Genomic DNA, 23,486 nt, shown 5'->3' with positions numbered 1-23,486 from the left:
TGTACTCATTTTCTACTTGTTCTATCGTGATAAAAGTTAAAAAAAAAGGACCCAAGTATCCGGGCGGGCCTGTGGCTCAAGTGGTTGGAGCTCCGTGCTCCTAATGCCGAGGCCTCCGGTTCGATTCCCACAGGGCCAGTGAGCTGTGTGAGCTGCTGCGGGGAGCTGTGAGCTACCGTGTGCTGCCGCGAGTGGCCGGCAGCCAGTGTGTGTCGCTGCGTAATGCAGCTGAGAGGCTGCTGTGTGCTACCGTGTGCTAGCCACGGGTGGCCGGCAACCCGTGCGGCCACAGCCATCATTGTGCTACTGTGTGTTTCTGCGGGGCTGCCGTGTGCTGCCCTGAGTGGCTGGCAGCCATCGTGCGGCCACGCGCTAGCCCAGTGGTATCCTGGGCTGCCATTAGGGCGGGCTGCTGTGAGTGGCTGCTGACTGACTGCTCAGCTAGAGGACTCAATAGTACTGGTCCCCAAGTCAAAGTGGTTTAAATTTTGGAGAGGGGAAGGGACATAATGATGTGTTTGTTTGTTATGTTCATCATTTGTAATGTAAATGTAATGTAATCAAGTGAATTTAGCAAGACTGCAGGATATAAGATTAAGAAAATCAACTGTATTTCTATAAACTCACAACAATAAGAAAAAAATGAAGAATTGATACCACTTATAATAGCTTCAAAATATGAAACTGAAATGAATTGGACAAAAGATGCACAAGGTCATTGAAAAAAACTACCCAATGTTGGTGAAATCAAAGACCTAAATAAATATACCATGTGTGATATTGTGATTTATAATATATATGTGTTTTTTGTTCCTGTTAGTGACAGAAAGCTCCTAAAACCCTTGAAATTTCAATAAATGTGTATTTTGTCATTCATAACAAGCCCCTTTCAATCACATCTGAGTTTATATTAATGAGGTAACATAGATACTATGGCTCACAAACACAAATCACTATTTCACTATATCTTTTTGAGCAACTTAGTGTAAATAAAAAGCAAAATTCATTTTTAAATAAAAATCATAGCAGTTTTTGAAAATGCAAATGGGATTCTCATCATGTAAGAGAATAAGCTAAATAATCAATTCAAGTGCAACTTGAAGCTTTCAAATTATTTATTTTCAACTCAAATAAAGGAAAATCAGGCCACTGCAGTCATGTCCTCATCTGAGTCACTTGATTCATCATTTAGTTCCAATTCCCCCAAATCTTTGTCCACAGTTATAACAGTTTTCTTCTTGCACTTCTTAGGAACTGCATCATTAACACACATTTTTCTCATTTTAATGTTTGGCAATTTCTTCAGATCAAAATCCCATTCCCTAGATAAAAAGAGTATAGCGGGTTGGTGGGGTGTGCGGTCGGGAAGCGGAAGAAGGTCAATATTCAAAACTCTGAAAGTAGCAGAACAAAGTTTATAAATTTACAGCAGATTCAAATGCACTAGAAATAACATAAATGCATTACAGAGACTCCCACACACAGATCCCAAACTTCCAAAGCAATACAGGAAAATACAAGGCAGAAGTTACAAAGAGGCTCTGTTGCCTTCTTTTACCCTCCCTAACCTGAACACTTCCCTCAGTCCGACTCTGTGGTATCAAGAACCTCACAAGCAGGAACTGGATCATACCTGGCAAATCTGCAAATGTTTTTCTTTTCACACACGATGGGAAGTCACAGGTAAGTGTCAGTAATCAAGCAACTTTTATGGTTATACTAGAAAACTTAGTTTTTCAACCTCAACATTTATGGTGACAATCGCATGTTGATTTATTTTAGGAACAATATGAAGACTGAGAACTGAACTCCAACCAGCAGTACTAATAGTTTGTGCTAATTTCTTCTCTCATTTCTGGCTTTTTTAGGAAGAGGCAGAACATACATTGTTTTAGAAATAAAGAGCATACATACACCTATTCAATTCATATTACAGGAAAAAAAATAAAGGCATAAAAAGAATCTTAAACTCCATGTATCTAAATTATAAATACAAGCACATGAGCTAAACAGTGAACTATTTAAATGTGACTGGTGAATTTTATTAGAGCTAATGTTTTATAAATATTAAATACTAAGTATTTTTCTATGAATTCAGAAGTATAAAAATATGAAATAAGCTTATATTTTTATAAAAATATAAAAATAAAATAATCATGTCAAAGAACATGATTGGACTTAAATTTATCTAATTTTAATTAACATAAAATTTCAGGCCTATCAACATGGTTAAGACCAAAATGCTTAAAAAAAAAATCATTTTCTAAAGACAAAGAGGCCATGTTTCAAAACTGAAATCCTACTCAGTCGTCTCTTTGGTCAAAAAAAGAGTACTGTTAGTAGAGCCCGCTGGACTGCTTGGCTTTGAATGACTTAGCCCTTTCCCTGGTATCACTTCCCATTAACCAACTTCTCCAAAAGAAGGGACAGCAAACTGTCTGGCAATGTGACTCTGAGCCATAAAGTCTGTCCCTGTTATTTTATCATTTTAAAAATTAAGTGTTGGGAAGGAATAGTGAGATGGAGTCCTTTTAGTACTTTAATAACGTAGTTTAAAATATTTTGAAAAGCAAAAAAATAAATAAATAAAAGCACATGTCACCATCATTCCAGTGTGTATCTGGTGTTTCGAATAAACACAATTTAGGAAAATTATACTTTGATGAAAGAGAAAATGTTAAAAAAACAACAACAACAACCTGATTTACTTTCAGCTCTAATCTCTAAACTGAAAAGGGAAGAAAGTTTATGTCTCACATATTTTACATGCAGCTTTAAGGAACAACAGAAGTGACAGACTCACCTAAATGTTTTCAGATTACCTGCATTTACAATATCTGGAATCTCTGGGAAAGAAAATAATTTAAATTCATTAGACAACATTTTCTAAATTACAACATTTTATGGTTTCCTCATTTATCATCTCAGACAGAACAAATAAAAACTGACAGCAAGACTATACAAAGCAAAACAAAATTTCAAAGCAGTTATACTTCTATATGACAGTGAGTTTTATACATATAAAGAGCTTAGTTTAAGGTGATTTAAAGAGAATGCTATTAAATGATAAATGCTAAATAGAATCTGTAAGATAAAACAAACCTACAGTAGTAACCCCTTATCTGCGGTTTTGCTTTCCAAAGTTTCGGTCATCAGAGGTTAACCACAGCCCGAAAATATCAAACAGAAAATTCCAGACATAACCAATTCATAAGTTTTAAATTGCTGCCAGTCTGAATAGCTTTATGAAATCTCAGAATGTGCCACTCCATCCTGCCCAGGACGTGAACCATCCCTTTCTTTGTTGCATCTCCACCTCCCTGCCCATTAGCCACTTAGTAGCTGTCTTGGGTATCAGATCGACTGTTATGGTATCACGATGTTTGTGATCAAGTCACCCTTATTTTACTTAATGGCCCAAAGTGCAAGTAGTGATGCTGTCAATTCGGATATGCCAAAGGGAACCCGTACGGTGCTTCCTGTAACTGACAGCTAAGTATAGTACATCCAGCAAATTATTTGCCAAATCATCTGAATTTTAAAGAGAAGCCATAAATCTACATTTTTCATGTGAAATCACATTTTTTATACAGATAATTAATAAGCCAATTAAATACCATTTGTAGGCCATACATAGCCTTTGGGTCCTCACCTATTTGTGGGCTTTGCAAGCCTGAAGCACCTTCACCTACTAGGTGCTTTTCTTCAGACAGTAAACCAGTAACATACTTGTCTTCAGGAATGGTAACAAATGTTACAATGCTAAGAATGAATATTTGATTTCTATCTTTCTCAAGAATGACTGCAATAAGTATAGCTTGGTACCACAAGAATTACAAAGATGAGAAGGACACAGTGCCTTCTAAAGAAACTCAGATGTAGTTGGAGATGGGCAAGTAATAAATCTAAAACAAAGCAAATAGGTATGAGCCAGCGGGAGAGAAAAACTCTACTCTCACATTACAAAGATATGATGTCACTGTCACAACTGAGTTTTGGGGAATATAAAAATTAAATAAATAAATAAACAAATAAACAAATAAATAAATAAATAAATAAATAAGAGGGCAGCCAGTTGACTCAGTGGTTAGAGCGCAGTGCTCATAACACCAATGTTGCCAGTTCGATTCCCACATGGGCCAGTGAGCTGCGCCCTCCACAACCACATTGAAAACAATGAGTTGACTTGGAGCTTATGGGTCCTGGAAAAGCACACTGTTCCCCAATATTCCCCAATAAAAAAAACACAAAAACAAAATAAATAAAAGTATAAAAAATATTATTTAAAAAAATCAAAGGAAGAAAATCAAACTAAATTAAGTACAATAACAAACTTTGGAGATGAATCCTAAGTCTGATATCGCTATGTAGTTTAGAAAGGAAAAGGGAAAAGCACAGCGAAGAACACACCAAGGCCGTATCCCTCAAACTGTTGTCGCTCCCGCTCCGTCGTCTGTCTGATGACTGTCTCCCGGGAACAGTGCCGCCTCCCCTGCCTGTCTTTGATGCTATTATGTAATTCAATCTGCTCCAGCTCACTGCTGAATCGATTTAAATACCTGAAAAATAAGAAAACGATGTGAGTTACAAAGTCTGTATATTTAGCTTATAGTATTTCATTTAAAACATAATCCCCAGCTTTCACCTGTCCTTTACATATTTATACTCCTCTGAGTCCTCAGACCTCCCCCAGATAACTCAACCATTCTCAAAATTTTAGCAACCAAATCACTGCCTGCCATTAAAGTACCTGTTAAACTCCAAATCCTCATATCCAACTGCCTCCTACACGTCTGCACTTGGATGTTCTGTGGAGATTTAACACATCAAAACTGACCAGGTCCTCACGCCTCCCCTCCCCTGCACTCTCCCACACAACCTGCTCCATCTCTTTGGCTCCCCATCTCAGGAAACAGTATGACTATCCATCCAGTTGCCCAAGTTAAGGACGTAAGTGTCCTCCTTGCCTCCTCTCTCGCCCTTTTATGCCTCATTTAAGTTCTCACTGAAGATTGCGACTTCTACCTTCTTCTTATTTCTGGAATCCTTCACTTCTCTTCACTGCACTGCTGCTAACCAAGCACAGGCTGCCACCATCTCTCGCCTGGATTGCTTCATCAGCCTCCCAGCAGTCTCCTGGCCAAAGCCATGGCCCCTCGGGCCATTATCCTCGTTCTCCTTGCTGTGACCTTTCTAAAGTCTAAATATGATCATCTCGGATGCTCTGCTATGAGAGCCTCCAATGGCTCTCATACCAATGTCCTTTGATAAAGTCCAAACTCTTACAATGATATTTGATGTCTTTCATGAGTTGATTGTCACTTATTATACCTGTCACAATTCCCTCCTTGAACGTGTTACTTCAGTCGTATTAAATGTCTGGCAGATCACTGTACATGTTGCTCTCACGTCTGGACCTTTTATATTGTTTGCTCTGCCTAGAGGCTCTTCAAACTACCTTACCTCAATCTGTTAATGCCTACCCTGCAGGTGACACTTGAGATGACATTTACCCGGGAAGTCTTTCCAGGTCCCAAAAAGCTGGGCTGACTACCACTCTGAGGCCCACAAAGGTTACAACCTACTCAAGTTTAGAGACTCGGACCTGAGTCAAGTCTTTTCAATAACAAAGCCCATCTGCTTTTCTATAAATCCAGAACAGAAGTCTGTGTCTTGAAGAACCAGACTGAAGAATTGCTCTTTCTGACCTTTTGTTCATAACAAGCCCAGTGTTTACCTTTCAATTAATTCACAAGCATCTTTCCTCGAATATGCTACTTTTTGGGGATCAAGATGATTCTGAAACCACTGCAGTTTTTCACCTATAACAACAAGCACCAAGATAAATACTACGAGTCATCATTTAAGGAAAGAGATATTCGTTATAATTTTCAACATCGATGTGTTTAAAACAGTATCAAAATTTATTTCAATGCTAAATATAAAGGCTTGCGTGGGCTCAAAGCTAATTAAACCAGTCTGTAAGAAATTAAATTGTCACACTTTAATTTGGGGGAGAGAAAGGGGTGGGAGGAATACTTTTCTGTATGTATTTCTTAACCAATAAGGATGCAAAAATTAAAAAAAAAGAAAAAAGAAAGACTACTTTAACAACACTCTAAGCATGTAAAAAAAGCAAAGGACTGAAGTAAATAAAAATGAAAACTTATAACAAAATAAAATAAAAATGAAAATGAGATTAACAATGAAAATGGAAGATCTAGTGAGCAGCAGGCCCTATGCCAAAGCTTCACAATTCCATGAGGGTTAGTACTATTATTATTCCCATTCACAGATGAGAAAGGTTAAGTAATCCGGCCAGGGCCTCAAAGTTAGTAAATACATCAAACATAAGCATCTGCCTGACACAAAGAGCTAACAGACCTCATCCTTAAGAGGAAATCAGACTATGAGGGTCACTTTCAGTGAGACTTCTCAATATTAGAGATCAAGAAATGGCCCTACTCCCGATACTGAGCCCATTTAGAAATAGTACTCCATTACCCGATGAAGCATGAGGGAAGAATTCAAATATCTTTAATTTTAGTAATAAAGTCTAATAGTCACTATTTGGAAATCTTAGGCTTATCACAATGAATTTGACACCCCTCAAAAAAAAAAAAAATTGTGACACTGAGCTGAGGATCTATGTATCCACATCATTACATATGAACTACCGTTTCTAAAATACTTAGGCCGTAATTCTAATGGTTAGGGAACTAGAATTAAACTTCAGTGTTAGATAGATTAGACAGATTAGATAGATGGATGGATGGATGGATGGATGGATGGATGGATGAATGGATGGATGATACATGCAGACAGCTGTGTAGGTAGGTGAATACAAACAAAATAATTCCTGAAACACTGAGCTAGAAATATTATTAACACTGTTCTAAGAGTTTAATGATTGATTTTATTTTGTTTTGTTTTAATCAAGACTGTTAAAGAAAAATTCACCTAGAAAAAAACAGTATTTCACTAGGAAAGTCAAAAGAAAAACAGGTATAGGGCAGAACTTCACAATATTCTAGCCAGAATGTCAAATAAGTAAATCTACTTACCAATAAGTTTGAGACGCAACGCCTTTTCATTCTTCAACCTGAGAAGAAAAGGTGCATAACATGTTAGAAAATTTCCAAAGCAAGTTTTAAAAATCTGTCAAAACAACAAAAAGAAAAACTGCCTAAAAGACCTTAATTCAAAGATCATTCTTTCGTACATATGAAATTAATTTTGCGAATACACAAACATTGAACACCATGCTTCTCTTTTAAATCACTGGAACAAAATGTTTTTAGAAACAGTTTTTTAGCTCTTCAATGACTAAAGGACACCTATAGAACAAATCAGTTTTGAAAACACAAATGAGCTTGACTGAATTATGAATGTTCAGGCGGGTATTGTAATATGCAGAATATTGGTGCACAAAAGAGTAATGAATATCTTCTAGAAGATTGAGTGCTGCCACCAAGACCAAAATACATTACTGTCACCTTTTAAACTTCAACAAGAACAGAGCAGAATGGTTACTTTTCATAAATTTGAAAGGAATTATAACAAAGAAAAAGACTCATTTATTCTCAGAAAACAGTCGAGGTGATACATGCCTTCTCGTGTTGATATTCTATATACTAATTCATTCAGAAGAGATCTTCGGATAGTTGTTGGTACACTTTATACCACTCACTAGGGAATACAGCAATGAACAAAAATATCCACTGCCCCTGCCCTACCAAAGCAGACAGGATTTACTCTCTCACTTTAAACAACTAGAAAACTGGACAATAAAATGAAGCCTCTTTTATAAAAAATGTTTAGCCACAGGATGGGCGAAAATGTTCACAATACAAATAATGAACAAAAGATTTGCATGCAGAATATACAAACAGCTCTTCCTACTTAATGATAAACAAACAACCCAACACCAAAAAGGACAAAAGATTTTAACAGATTTTTTCCCATCAAAACAAAGGCATACAAATGACCAATAAGCACATCAAAAGATACCTAACACTGGTAGCCATCAAGATTACTAAGTGTGCAAATTAAACCAGACTGAGATACTACTGTACACCTATCAGATTGGCTAATTTTTTTTAACAAACTAATAATACAATATATTTAACTGGATATGGAGCAAATGTTAACACTTATACACTGGTGGTGAAAATATACAATGGTATAATCATTTTGGAAAACGCAATTTCTTACATACTTAATTTAAACATTACACTTTTCACATGGCCTGCAATTCTTACAAATTTAATTTCTTATAAGTTCAATTTCTTATATTCTTAAACATACATCCATCATATGACCCAGCTATTCCAGTTCCAGAAACTAAAAGAACAATGAAAGAGTATATCCACACAAATACTGTACATGAATGTTCATGCAGCTTTATTCGTAATAGCAGGGGTTGTCAAATTTCTTAAATGGCCAGAGAGCGAGATGTTAGGCTTTGTGGGTCATATGGTCAGTCTCCATCACAACTACTCCCCTCTGCCCATGTGGCCTCAAAGCAGCCATAGGCAATGTGAAAGGATGGGCATAGCTGCTTTCCAATAAAACTCTTTTTGTAAAAACAGGGGCTGGGCCCTTAGAATGCAGACCTCGGTAATAAACAGCCAAAAAGTCTAAACAACCCAAATGACTGTCAACAGATGAATAAATAAAGAAACTGCATGTCAATACAATGGAGTACTACGGATAAATTTCACAAACGTTATAAGCAAAAGAAGTTGGCACAAAATATCACATACAATATAATTTCATTTATATGAAACATTAGGAAAGACAAATCTCATCTATCAAAATAAAGAGCAAATCAGTGGTTGCCTGAGGCTGTGTGGAGAGGAAGGACTGGCTGGGAAGAGGCACAGGGAACCTTTGGGGAGGATAAAAATGCACTGTGTACTTACTGCTCAGGGGCATTACAGCAGTGTATTGTCAAAGCCCCACACTTGCACACTTAAAATATGTCTACTTTATTGTATGTTATGCATACCTCAAAGTTGATTTTAAAAAATAAAGAACACTTCATAACAAGGTTCAGAATAACTTGGAAGAATTTATTCCTTTCAAGTAAGGCTGGAGAGAAGAATCTAGTGAGAAGTCAAGTTGAATAAACTCAATGAGGGAACTAGAGTAGTATCAGTTGGGATAAAGAAAAACAGAAAGATAATAGATTAATTCTCAAAAGTATCTGTTTCCTAGATTCTTACCCATTATGCTTAGTAGTTTCCCTTTGTTAATGTTTCAGACTAAGTCATTTTCACTTGGTATCTACAGTTCCTTGTTACATACCCTGCAGGGTAGGATGACAGTACATAACAAGAAAATGTTGCTATGCTGAGAAAACAAAGCTAAAATCATGATACACAATAGCTATTTGTTGCCTGTAATTTCTGCATTGCTTGAAATGTCCTAGTGTACAAACCATACTACTTTTAATACGAACAGAAGCAGTATTTCATACAGTTCTAAATCAGAGTGTTCAAATACTAACAATGAAGAACACATTTGAATTCTTACTTTGTTGCTATTCACTCCTGCAGTGTCTTTAGGTAAGCAGAGGACATCAGTAAGAGTCAATCTGATCAACCCAGCAAGTCTGGTTTTGCACTCTACTACTGGTCAAAGGCACTGCACCCTAACAGATATCCTCTGTGATCTCCATGCCCCCCACCTCTCTTTGTCCCTAAAAAGAAACCTTAGGAAGTGGTACAAAGAATCCTGGGTTCTGAGAAAAAGTACAGAGGCTGGATATTCTGAGCTGCCGGACTACCTGCGTTCCTTAGAAAATCAAGAATCTTCAGTAGGAGGATAGTAACAAAAGGTGGTAGTTATCTAAGATGGTCCCCACTGATTCTTGCCTCTTGATTTGTGTCCTTGATCCCCTGGAGGGTGGCTGGACCTAGTGACTCGCTTCTTACAAATAAAATAGTGCAATGATGGATGTCATTCCTAAATTAGGTTACAAAGACTGTCCTCCATCTTGGTCCCCGCTCTCGCTCTGTCTCAAAGCCTTTGGTTTGGAGGGACCAAGCTGCCACATTGTGAGCAGCCCTATGGAGAGGCTCACATGGCAAGAAACTAATGTCTCCAGCCAACGGCCAGCCATCACTTAAGGTCTGCTAACAGCCATGTGAGGAAGCGTGGAAGCAAAAGCTCTCCCTATCAAGCTCTGAGATGAATGCAGCCCCAACCAAAATCTTGACTGTTACCCTGTGAAAGACTCTGAGCCACATGCACCCAGTGAAGTGGCAACTGGGATTCCTGACCAAGAAACTGTGTTTGTTTCATGCTGCTAAGATGTGTGGTATAACTTCTCATGCAGCAATTAAAGCAGTGTTGCATAACTGTTACTGATTTCTAAGAAGCCACAGGTACCACAGTTCACGTTAAGTCCTGTTGATACCTTTTCTGTCATCTTGCTTACAGTTGTCCCAACAGTCTGAGTATCTTGTCACCAACCATTTTTGAAAACATGCAACTCACATTTCTGTCTTCCTGGAATCACTGCTCTAGTGCAGGAGATCAGCAGCATTGTGAGATGCCATCTGTGACCGCGCTCCCATTTAAATTAAACAATGACTCACGATCAGTGAGGCTGCTACTCAAACAACTGACACCATTTGATCTGAAAGGCAACATACTGAAAAGCTCCATTCTCAGAGTTACTTTGTCTTTATTTAATCTGACTCAGAGCTCTCTCTGTGGGAACAGCCCGATTCCCAGGTTGTTTCTGGAAAATCATCAGCAGTAATTGTCTAAGACAGCAGCTTCCGAGCAATATTACTAGTTGGGGGCTAACAAAAGGCTGACCGAAAAATTAAAAAGAAAAACAAAACAAAACTGGGGAATGGAAGGTGCACAGAGAGCTTTGGAAAGCTAGCTTCAACATATTTCTGGGAACCGAGACTGTCAGGACTGGGTCACGCCAAGAAAAGACCTGATGAAGTCCCAGTCTCTCACCTCTGGCTAACGGGGCAGCTCTGTGCAAACAAGAAGTGCAGTCTCAGGAAACTGCCTGCTGGAGTGTTGAAGGTACGCCCCACGACTCACAGAGGCCCTCGACAATGGCTGACAGACCAATTAACGGAAGACATTTAGAGAAATCGCGGTCTAAACATTAGCTGACCACCAGCTGAGCAGAAATTTCAATGGCCACACGCAATGAACAGACTTGACAAAATTAGTCCAGGAAAGACACAAAGCAAATATCAACAACACAACAGCAAACCTGAAGACAGTATAAATGTATTATTATTTGTAACACCTTTCTTCTAATTTAAGACAACAACATAAAAATATAATTACGGAACTGTGTTTATGGGCTTCTAATGTATAAAGATGTAATTTAAATGACAACAGTACAAAGGCAGGGGTGGGAATGGAGCTACAGTGGAGCAAATTTTTTGTATACTATTGAAATTAACTTGACATTAACCTGAATTAGATTGTTTTGAGTTAACATGTAATTTCAAGAGCAACAACTAAGATGATAACCCAGAAAAATATACAGGCTCTCCACTTTACTAAATGATTTCCACATTACTAAGTCAAATGACTAAATCAATCCTCAGTCCTCACATTAATGGACAGCAAAGGACATAGATTGACACCGCCTTCTCTTTGAAATGCTATCTTCTTTTCCTTCCCTCTCAGTCTCACTTGCTGGATCCTCCTTTTTACAGCCTCTGCAAGGTGAAGGGCCTCTGGACACAAGCCTGGGCTCCCTTCTATTTCCTATCTGCATTTTCTCATTAGGTGACCTTATCTGATCTCATGGCTTGCAGACCCACGTAGATGCTGATGGCTCCCAAATTTATGTCTACATCCCTATCCTGTCCTCTGAACAACAGACTAAACATATCCAACTGCCCATTCTGTATCTCCTATTAGATGTCTAATAGGGACTTTCACCTAAATGCCCCCCCCCCACACACACACATATCTGCATAGCTCCCTCCCTCCCATCTTCTAGCTCTCTGATAAAATGTAAATTCTTCAGAGAAGCCTTCCATGACTATCCTATGTAAAATAGAACATCTACCTAGCCCTCCATCCCATTCTTTTTAGTTTTCCTTCACTGCACTCGTCACAACCTACTTAAATTTATGTATCTGTTTCAGGTAAGGTCTATAAGAGCTGAATTCTTGTTCACTGTTTTAACCTCAGTGCATAGAAAATACTTATGGGAAGGAGAGGAATATTGATGAAGGAGAAATATGTAAATGGACTTTTCACCAATGCACAACACAAATGATAAAAAGATACTTACTTTTCCTTTTTTTCTTGTTTGTGGGCCTCTCTCGTAATTTGAGCAGCTTTTCTACTGTACGGATGGATGACTTTTTTTTCCCGTCCCACAATTTTTCCCTTTGGTGCTTTAGGCTAAAATGAAAGAAAACATATGACACATATTAAGTCAGATATATAAGTGATTTCTGTCAAAAAAAAAAAAAAAATCCCTTCAAAAATAAATTCTAAAACCAGTAATATAACAGAAACAGTTTGAGCCAGAAACACTACACTAGGAATCAAGAGATGAGCCAGACATGTTAAATAATTCAGTCTTTGTTTCCAGGGTCGTAACAGATATATTCAGAACTACTCTCCATGATGTAAGAAAATACAGATAGGACCAGAAAGCATCAATAAATCCAGCTCTTCAACTGTTTCATCTTCAAAGTGGGTACAGAAAATGCAGATAGGGAGTGGACGCACAGTTGGAAATTTGTGTAACAATTAAGAAAGTAAAGGAGGGCAGAAAGAACACAGGATGTTAATGGCAGCTTGATTGTAGAAGTTGTACATGGAACAGAGTGGGCAGTGAATCAAATAAAATCAAAGTTGGACTCATAGGAAAATAGGAACAGAGGAAATAATTGAAGCCATCTCCAAATTAACACATCCAAAAGGAAACAAGTTATTTTTCCATTCAAGCCTTATGCCAGTTAACTAGGTCACAATTCATTCAGCGCTCTAAACTAGACATTTCAGCAATTCTTTATGCCTACATAATTCTATATCTTATCATACCCATTATTATTTAGGAGTTAGGTCTGGCTTCCTATAATAGAAACCCAAAACAATAACTTCTTAACCCAGATAAAATTTAGTTCTATCAAGTAAAAAAGCAGGAGCTGGAGGCTCTGCTCATCAAAGCCGTCAGAGATCCAGGTTCCTTCCATCTTGTTATCTATCCTTAGGCTATCCAGCCTCCTGTGTACCCATATAGTCCAAGATGGCGTAGTAATACCAGGTCTAAATTCCAGCCAGTGAGAAGTAGAAAAGAAAATCAAAAGGCATACCGCTGTCTTTTAAGAGCAAGATCTGACAAGCTGCAGTGTCTTCCGCTTCCATCCCACTGACCAAAATTTAAACAGAAGGTTATATAAGGAAGATTAGTAAATGTAATGTTTATTCTCAGAAAAGAATAAACTACGTACTATAGAGGAAAAAGAAAGTCTATTAGGGGACAGCTAGCAGTCTCTCAACACACCTGATACTCAAAAACATTAAATGTTTCTAGAATCTTCTCTTCAAAATTGCCATTGCCTTAACTCAGCCTCATGATCTTTCATGACTAGGATGGCCTTTAAGTTCTCACTACCGGTACTAGTCAGTCCTTCATGGAAGTCACAGAGCTTATTTTTCTATGACGCTAACTCTACTAGCTCACAGTTAAGTCTTAAGTCCTTAACATGGAAAACAATCTACCTCCAACCTAATTCTCCATCATTGTTTCTCTTTCTTCAAAATATCCATCATCCATCCCATTCTTACTGAACTTCCCACGATTTCCAGACCACACCTTCCTGTCTCATAACTTCTTGAAACTGTGCTTGTTACCTCTGCCTGCAAAATCCATTTCCTTACTTGTCTTTTGAAGAGATGCAGGTCAAAGTCACTTCCTTTGTAAAACGCTCCAGACAGAACTAATTAAAAGGACCACCAATTCCTCATTCACACACGCATTCATTCCTTGAATAAATATTTACTAAAATATTTGACAAGTATGTACGGCTCCCTTCTTGGAAAACCTGACCAGAGACGAGAGCTCCAAGTCTGAAACCCAAAATGGCCCTGGAAGTTGGTTATGGGTATAAGGAAATAAAGAATAAAGCCATCATAAAACAGTACGTTCATTCTTTTGTGTGTCTCTCTGCACATGTGTGAGGGTGGGGGAAGATATAAGAATGTTTTTATTCATGAAGTTTACCTAGCAAACATAAATCAAGTAAAAACTTTCAGAACTGACGGCAGGCTGCCTCTAAGACAGCCCCCAACGAATCCCATCTCCTGATACTCATGCCCCTGTGTAATCCTCTCCCCTCCAGTGTGTTGCCACTGTTAATAAATAACATTTGGCAAAACTGATGAGATTTCAACCCTGAGATTAGGTTTTGAAAGGACTCTGACTTCTGTCTTGTCTACTCTCTGTTTTGCTCTCTCACTTGGTTTGCTCTAATGGAAACCAACTGTCATGCAGTGATCTGCCCCATGGAGAGGCCAATGTAACAAATAACGGAGGGAGGCCTCCAGCCAATAGCCGGTGAGGAACCGAGGCCCTCAGTGCAATAGTCCATGAGGAGATGAATGCACCAAAAGCCACGTAAGTGAGCTGGGAAGTGGGTCCTCCCTAGTTGTGCCTTAGGATTCACAACAGCCTCCGGCTATACCTCACTGGCAACCATGTGAGAAACCTAGAGGCAGAAACCTGGCAAGCCCTGCCTGATCCCTCACCCACAGAAACTGATATAATAAATGTTGTTGTTTTAAGCCATGCAATTTTGGGAAAACTTGTTACACAGAAAGAGATAACTAATGCAAGCCCCTCACCCACCCACCCAAAACAAAAGTGTGCTCTTTGAAAACGTATCATTGTTTCATATCCTAACAAATAAAATGAAACAAAAGTCACAAAAATCTCAAGGAAAAAAGGTGCTCTCAGAAGCTGTTAAAATTTAACAACTAAAGTTGCAGAGCCGTGTAACACTGTTTCAGCAATATGTTCAAGTCTGCGAAAACTTTTCCCTGGGGATTTCCAATCAAGATGGCAGAGTAGATAAATGCTGTGCTTGCCTCCTCTCATGACCACATCAAAATTACAACTAACCTACAGAACAACTATCATTGAGAATCTCAAGTCTAGCTGAACTGAAGTCCTATAACTAAGGACATATAGAAGAAGCCACCTCTAGACTGGTAGGAAGGGCGGAGATGTGGAACGGGCTGGCCCCACACTTACATGTGGTGGTTAAAAATCGGGGAGATATCTTAGCTGCAAAGGTGCCCTCTGAGGAGAGGTGTCCCAGTCCCATACTAGGCTCCCCAGCCCAGGATTCTAGTGCCAGGAAGAGAAGTCCCCACAATTTTTGGCTGTGAAAACCAGTGGAGATTGTGGCTGAGTGAGACATGGGCGGCTACAGTCGTCCCAGGTGTCCCTCCTAAAGGACCAGCACATGGACTTACTGCTGATGGACTCATGCACTCTCCACTCCAGTGCTGGGGCAGCAGCTCAAATAGCACCAGGGACACATAGGGAGGAACTAAGTTCTATGGATGCAGCGCAAGGGCTGGAGGGGCAGCTTTCGCCCAGAGAGAAGAGCTGGCAGAAGCCACTGTTTCTTTGTTGAGCCCTTCACACTCCCAGCATGCGAACACAACAACCTGGCTAACACTGTTCACCCCACCCTGGTGATTCCCTGAGAACTCATCCTGCCCAACTTGCGGGCCCACCCAAACCACTTCCAGTGGCTTTTCCTTACAAATGACCTATCTTATGCTCATGCTATGGACTTTCCTAAAATCTCTCAAAGGTTCACAAAACTCAAACAAGCAGCATCTGGCCTCAATGTGCTCCAAACCTTGTGCTGAGTAGCTCCAAGCCCAGCACTAGTGACAGCGGGCCTCAGTACACAGCTTGGCCTAAACCAGGCACTCCAAGACCAAAGTGGGTGGCTGCCATTTGCAGATTGCTTTGTGGCTCATGCCAGGTGGCCCCGAGCAGAGGATACGCTATAGCCAAACTTGGCTTGTGGGGGGCCCCCTCCCAGGAGTTCTCGGGGCTGTCACATGAAGGGGCCGGCTTTGGGCCAAGTCAGAGCATCACCCAGCTGCCTCCACAGGTGACACACCCAAAGGGCAGACTGGGAAAGTACCAGAGCCCTGCTAAAGTGAATCCTGCTGCACAGGGTCAGTCCCTGCATAATAGCTGCTCCACTTTAGTCACAACCAGTCCTCAAAACCAATCATCCTAAGGGTCAATCCCTCCTACTGACATGCAAACAACAACCAAGGCTCAACTATAACAACGGGGGACATATAACCCATACAAAGGACACATCTGGAACACCAGCTCCGGTGACCAGGGAGAATGTGCCACTGGGTCCCCCACAGCCACTCTATAAAGATCAGAGACAGAGCAGCTCTACCTAATACACAGAAATAAAGACAGGGAGGCAACCAAAATGGGGAGACATAGAAACATGTCCCAAATGAAAGAACAGAACAAAGCTCCAGAAAAAGAACTGAACAAAATGGAGACAAGCAATCTAAATACAGACACAGAGTTCAAACCACTGTTATAAGGATGCTCAATGAACTTAGGGGAAGAGTAAATGAACTCAGTGAGAACTTTATCAAAGAGATAGAAAACATAAAAATGGAGACAGAAAACATAAAAAGGAACCAATCAGGAATGAATAACACAATAACTGAAATAAGAATACATTAGAGGGAATCAACAGTAGATTAGATGAAACAGAGGGTCACACCAGTGATTCAGAAGTTAAAGTAGCAGAAAACACCCAATCAAAACAGCAAAAAGGAAAAAAAAAAGTTGAGCACAGTTTAAGGGGCCTCTTGGACAACCTCAAGCATACCAACATTTGCACCATCAGGGTACCAGAAGGAGAAGAAAGAGAGCAAGGAATTGAAAATCTATTGAAGAAATAATGACAGAAAACTTCCCTAATCTGGTGAAAGAAATAGACATACAAGCCCAGGAAGTGCAGAGTCCCAAACAAGATGAACCCAAGGAGGCCGACACCAAGACACATCATAATTAAAATGCCAAAGGTTAAACACAAAGAAAAATCTTAAAAGCAGCAAGAGAAAAGCAGTTAGTTACCTACAAGGGAGCTCCCATAAGACTGCCTGCTGATTTCTCAACAGAAACTTTGCAGGCCAGAAGGGAGTGGCAGGAAATATTCAAAGTGATGAAAAGCAAGGATTTATAATCAAGATTACTCTATGCAGCAAAGTTATCATTTAGAATCTAAGGACAGATAAGGAGTTCCCAGACAAGAAATAGCTAAAGGAGTTCATCACCACCAAACCAGTATTGCAAGAAATGTTAGAGGGACCATCTATCAAAAGAAGTAAAAAGATTAAAAAATATGAATAAAATGGCAATAACTACATATCTATCTTCAATTACTTTAAATGTAAATGGATTAAATGCTCCAATCAAGACATAGGGTGGCTGATGGATAAGAAAACAAGACTCTTACATATGCTGTCTATAAGAGACTCACTTCAGATCAAGACACACACAGACTGAAAATAAAGGGATGGAAACAAATATATCATGAAAATGGAAACAAACAAACAAACAAAAAAAGCTGGAGTAGCAATACTTATATTAGACAAAACAGACTTTAAAGGCTATAACAAGAGACAGAGAAGGACCCAGTAATCCCACTGCTGGGCATTTATCCAAAGAAACCCCAAACACTACTTCAATGGGACATGTGCATCCATATGTTCATTGCAGCATTATTTACAATAGCCAAGATATGGAGTCAACCTGGGTGCCCATCAAAAGATGAATGGATAAAGAAGTGGTACATAAACAATGGAATATTACTCAGCCATAAAAAAGAACGAAATCTTGCTATCGGCACCAATATGGATGGACCTAGAAAGTACTGTGCTGAGTGAAATAAGTCAGACAAAGACAAATACTATATGATTTCACTTATTATGTGTAATCTAAAAAAATAAAATAAACTAACAAACAAAACAGAAACAAACTCACAGATACAGAGCACATTTTGATGGTTGCCAGACAGGAGACGGGTTGGGGGGAATCGGTGAAAAAAGGGAAGGGATTAAGCCATACAAATTGGTAGTTACAAAATAGTAATGGGGATGTAAAAGTACAGCATAAGAAATACAGCCAATGATATTGTAATAACTATGTATACTGTCAGATGCGTACTAGATTTATCAAGTGATTACTTCATAAGTTACATAAATGTCTAATCACTATGTTGTACACCTGAAACTAATAAAATATTGTATGTCACTGTAATTGAAAAATAAAACAATCATTTAAAATTTTTTCCTTTAAAGATTTAAAAATTTTCTTTAGAACAAAAAATAGTTTGATGCCCTTGTAGTATGAAAACATTTTCATAGCTTTAGAAGATCTCAGTTAAAGAAACCAAGACTTAGTACAAAGAAGGCACAAAGAAACAACTTGTATTCTAACTCAACTGTAGTTTATGATTCCTCATAATAACTTATTCATGAAAAAGATGCCTCAAGGCAGGATGTGTATATATAGTAACGCACAGAAACAGGTACAATAAAACACTACATTTCAAAACATTTTCATATTTTTCAGTATATCACAACACAGAAAAAACCCCAACAAAATGCTTCAACAGAAAACTGAAATAAAACTCTCTCAATAATAATACAGAATGTAAACATAAAAAAACTGAGGGACAAGTCTTAAGGTGTATTTTCTATAGAAGATTAACAGTGTATGTTTTGAAATTAGCAAATTTAACTTTCAAAGATATAGCAAAAGTACAATTTCTTTTCATAGGCATAAGTAATAAACTGTTTTGAATAACTATGCTTACTTTGAAGTTTCTAGCACCACAGAAATATTCAAATCACAAAACTTGTATTGAAAGTATCTCTTTCCTACAGTCTTCAGTGATTACTTCCAAAAATTCATTCTAAACTATTCTTTGAATTCAGAATTGACAGTAATAGAAGAAAACACACAAATAGTTTCAAAAAACAAAAACAAAAACAAAAACCAGCAACAGAGAAAGGCATTGCAGGGGCAATATGCTTCAAATATTTGCGTTAAAATACAAAATTAAAAGAAGCAAGGAGTAGATTAGTGGTTGTCAGGAGTGAGTGATGGGGGAAATGAGTGAAGGCAGTCAATGGGTACAAACTTCCAGTTATGAGATGAGTAAGTTCTGAGAACCTAATGTACAACATGGTGACTATAGTTAACAATACTGTATTGTATACTTGAAAGTTGCTAAGAGACTAAATCTTAAAAGTTCTCACAACAGGGGGAAAAAATGAAATGTGAAGTAAGGGACTGTTAACTAAGCTTATTGTGCCAATAATTTCATAATATATATGTATAAAAAATCACATTGTATATCTTAAATTTATACAATGTTATATGTCAATTATATCTCAATACAGCTGAAAAGAAAAACAAGATGTATTAAGCTAACTTGTTATAGCTCACATTTATAGATGTGAACCCAACAACACACAATTCTTGTCATTAAGGAATATGTAGTCAGTTAGAGTTCATGCCCACAGTAATCAAGGGAGGATGATGGTACAGTTTTTCATGGTTTATAATCTAGCTAGGTAGATAAGCACACTCAAACTCCTTAACAGGCTCATATAAAAAAGAAGTATTACCTATGAGTGCCTAGTACACACCAGACTTAAAAGCACTAAAACCTAATGCAGAATGAGAAGTGTTACGTGGGATGGATTAGTTTGAAAAGATCCATGTTAGCTAAGTTTTGATACAAGGGTAAGGTATGAACTTGTGAAACCCTAGGAAACCACAATAAGCAAAAATAAAGAAACAACAGTGGACAACTACAAGCTGTTACTGTTTACTACTATTACTAAAGTCAATTACAACTAACATTTACCAAATACCAGACATCAGGTTAATTGGTTTACAGTTAATATTCACAACAATTATCTGAGGTAGGCATTATGATTATCCCAATTTAATAGATCGGACAACTCAGACTAAGAGGGGATAAGTAATTTCACCAAGATCATAATTTAGCAAAGACAGGTGCCAGCTCAGTCTACTGAGTTGCCAACAATCTGAGTTTTACTGAAATAAGTTTAATGTAACTGATGCAAAAGTCTAGCTGGAAAACCTCCAGTGCCAAGCTGAGTTTAAATTCAATAGAAGATGCAGCAATCACTGGAGATATGCCTGAAAAATGACAGGGCAGGAAATGTGCCAATAAGAACAGATTTATACGCATGCCTCTCTTTTGACTCTTATGATAAAGCAATATACTTCTACTACACAGCCTGACAAAAGTGAAAGTGAAATTCTCATAGTCAAGGAAAACGACAGTGAAATACCAATCAACCCCTGAATCACTCACACACAATAACATTATTAATGTTTTAATGTTCCACTCTGAAAGGGAAAGGCTGTGAAAGAAAATTATAAAGGGTTGGATATGCCACAAGTGTAGTGATAAACAAAAGAATGAATTTACACAAACATATATAATCTAAAGCAAAAAGACTGTAGTAGACATGAAAGACAACAATGACAGCTATATTAAAAACAAACAAACAAAAAAAAGGGTGGGGGGGGGGGAGAAAGTAGCCAGAGTATCATAACTTTTACCAGATTACACTTTCTGTTAGTTTTTATTAAAAACTTGAAAATGAATATTTATAAAACATGCTCCTGTTCAAGAATTATTCTCAAGAACCTAAGTGAAAAAAGCAAGAAGAAACAACAAATAGTTTTGGAATACAAATATAAGTTGGAACTATAAGGAAAAGTAAGTGAATTATACAGAATTTAGATACTGTTTACCTCTCTGAGGGATTCCTGAAGGTTATAGGTTCCAGGAACAGAGGCTTTCAAAAGCTATGCTGTTTTATTTCTTATACTGGATAATGGATAAACAAGAGGTCCTTTTACAGCTAATCTTTATACTTCATAAGTGTGTTATATAAACACTTTCACATCTACTCAACGTTTAATAAAAACAACAAACCATTTTCAGCGCCGTGGCGGGCGGGAATGGGGGACGAAAGAGCAGGATTTGGGGCGGGAGTGGGTCACTGAAGGGCGGTGGACGGGCGCCAAGGAAGAGGCACCTGAACCCACTCAGTCTACCCGCCCAGCAGGGGGCACAGGTGTGTGGAAGCGGCGCGTTCACGAGTTCTGCCAACCCCCGGTGTCCCCATACACTGGTTGAGAAGCGAAACATGTAAAAGTACGCATCTTCCCCCGAGGGGGCAGTGGCCAGGATGAAGTCAGGCACGAAGGGAAGCATGGCGCGGCGCCCTGTGTGCACGTTAGAACTCAGAAGCCGACCTCTAAGGTCGGGACGACTGGGCCCCGACGCCTCCTTCGGGCCGCTTCGCCCTGCACCCGCCGCCCGCGTGCCGCCCAGTGTAATCAATCACTTCGCATCCTCCTCCCTCCCAGCTTTGAAAGCCTCTGTGTTCCTGGAACCTGTAACCTTCAGGAATCCCTCAGAGGTAAACAGTATCTCGATTCTGTATAATTCGCTTACTGTTCTTCATAGTTCCAACTTATATTTGTATTCACTCCTAAACTATTTGTTGTTTCTTCTTGCTTTTTTCACTTAGGTTCTTGAGAATAAGTCTTGAATAGGAACATGTTTTATAAAGATTCATTTTCAAGTTTTTAATGAAAACAATAACATAAGAAAGTATAATCTGGTAAAAGTTATGATACTCTGGCTACTTTCTCCCCCCACCTACCCACCCTCCCGTCACTCTGCTCTACAAGAGCCTTCCAGACAGACAAGCGGATTCGAGGGCGAGAGAGGGTGCCCACCATGGTGACGTCCCCGCGGCCCCGGGGGGATTCTGCACTGCAGATCCCGGCTACCTCACCGACAGCAGCTCCAGGAGTTCACAGTGCGGCTCCAACCCAAACACACGTGGGTCCGAAGAAGCTGGGGCGGACCCGACCGGAAAGGGAGGGGCAAGTACGTTTCTCTAAAATGTCCCGGGGAACCGACACTTGGTCTTTTTGGCCCGTGCCGGACTGTTAAGCCCTATTCCAGCGGGCAGCCTCTCTACGTGCTCGCGTGGCGTGGAGGGAGGGAGCTTGGGGCGGGAGGGTGAACTTGGCCCCACGCCGAGTACGAGGCGGGAGATTTGAACTGGGCTCGTCGACGCCTGACGCTCCAGGCCAGTGGCGTCCCAGGCCCGGACGCAGAGCGTGGGCATCTGACCCAGTGCGCAATTCCAGAGCCGAACAAGGCTGTCCTCTTGGGGGCTGGCCTTCTCCTGGGAGGAGTGCTCAGAAAAGACAAAATGATCTCCCCCGTTCCGTTCCCCCCCCCCCGTCTCCCCGTCATCTTCCATCTAAGGATCCGGCCCCCCAATAACTACTGTAGATAGTTTGTAGATATTTTCCTGTGCCTTAAATATACAGAGATGTGTGTTTGTGTATAACGGTTAAGTATTAACATTAAATATTGATACAATAAGAACACATGCTTAATTTCTAGAATAACCATTAAAATAATAGAAACAGTGTGTATAACTTTGAATAGGATACAAACAAGTAGAGAAAATAATTTTAAAAAACACTCAGATCATTCAATGCAAGGAAATAAAGAGGGGGACATAGTATTAGGAAAATAAAAAATAAAAATATGGTGGTAGACTTAAATACATATAGCAATAATCATGGACTAAGTGTCCTAATTAAAAAATTAATGTCATATTGGGTTTAAAACATACAACTATGTCCGGTTTATAAGAGACATAGTATTTAAAATATAAGGAAACAAAAATTAAAACTCAAAGATGAAGGTGTACTAAGCAAATACTAATGAAAACAATATTAGTATAGATACATTAATGTTAAACAAAATAAATTGTAAGTCAAAAGGTATTATGGTAGCTAGATAAGATCATTACATAATGATAAAAAGGTTCTATTTGAAATATACATGTGTTTAGTAATATAGCTCCAAATATATAATGGAAAAACTGGTAAAATTTCAAGAAGTAGAAAAACCAACCACCTTGGCGGGAAATCACGTTTTTTGTTTTGTTTTGTTTTTAGTAATTAATAGGGGAAAAAAAAACTGATAAAATATTTAAAAAATATATTTACTAGACTTCACCACAACACAATGTAAACTAAGATCTGTTTAGAATACTGCTTCCAGTGCTTGCAAAAATACATTTTCCCCCCCAAGAAACCTATTGACTCACACAACAATCTTACCCTTACTTGCTCTATACTCAGCCTACTAAACCTAACCAGATTCAAGACATGGAAAAAAAAAAAATGAACACAGTGTTTATGTCTTTCTTTTATAAAATTTTATTGTAACAAAACTCAACAGTTCAGATAAAATATAAGTGAAATTTCAGTGTTCCCAACCTCTAAATATAACACCCTCATAGAGCAAATATATATACATTTTTTTCAC

The 23,486-nt window shown here is 38.8% G+C and overlaps 1 protein-coding gene across 1 annotated transcript; it reads right to left on the bottom strand.

The window, feature by feature from the left end:
- Positions 1 to 1,097: 1,097 nt before the first annotated feature.
- On the bottom strand, positions 1,098 to 22,008 carry TMA16 (translation machinery associated 16 homolog). Its single transcript, XM_019736721.2, has 7 exons — positions 21,869 to 22,008; positions 12,290 to 12,402; positions 7,065 to 7,102; positions 5,738 to 5,822; positions 4,411 to 4,559; positions 2,804 to 2,846; positions 1,098 to 1,322 (listed from the first exon to the last, which is right to left on the bottom strand). Exons 1-7 carry the CDS (start codon positions 21,869 to 21,871, stop codon positions 1,142 to 1,144), a joined length of 612 nt encoding a protein of 203 aa, XP_019592280.1. The 5' UTR covers positions 21,872 to 22,008; the 3' UTR covers positions 1,098 to 1,141.
- Positions 22,009 to 23,486: the final 1,478 nt, after the last annotated feature.

This window comes from Rhinolophus sinicus, linkage group LG07 (genome assembly GCF_036562045.2).
Source record: "Rhinolophus sinicus isolate RSC01 linkage group LG07, ASM3656204v1, whole genome shotgun sequence".
Lineage (NCBI taxonomy): Eukaryota > Metazoa > Chordata > Mammalia > Chiroptera > Rhinolophidae > Rhinolophus > Rhinolophus sinicus.
The sequence above is the reverse complement of the archived record's forward strand: the minus strand, read 5'-3'. Positions and strand labels throughout refer to the sequence as shown.

Bases quoted from the DNA above. Each gene is read 5' to 3' on its own strand.
- TMA16 (XM_019736721.2), bottom strand. The intron at 5,823-7,064 runs GTAAGTAGATTT...TTGTTGTTATAG, and splicing joins GTTGCGTCTCAAACTTATTG to GTGAAAAACTGCAGTGGTTT. The intron at 2,847-4,410 runs GTGTGTTCTTCG...TTTCTTTCCCAG, and splicing joins GTTTGAGGGATACGGCCTTG to AGATTCCAGATATTGTAAAT.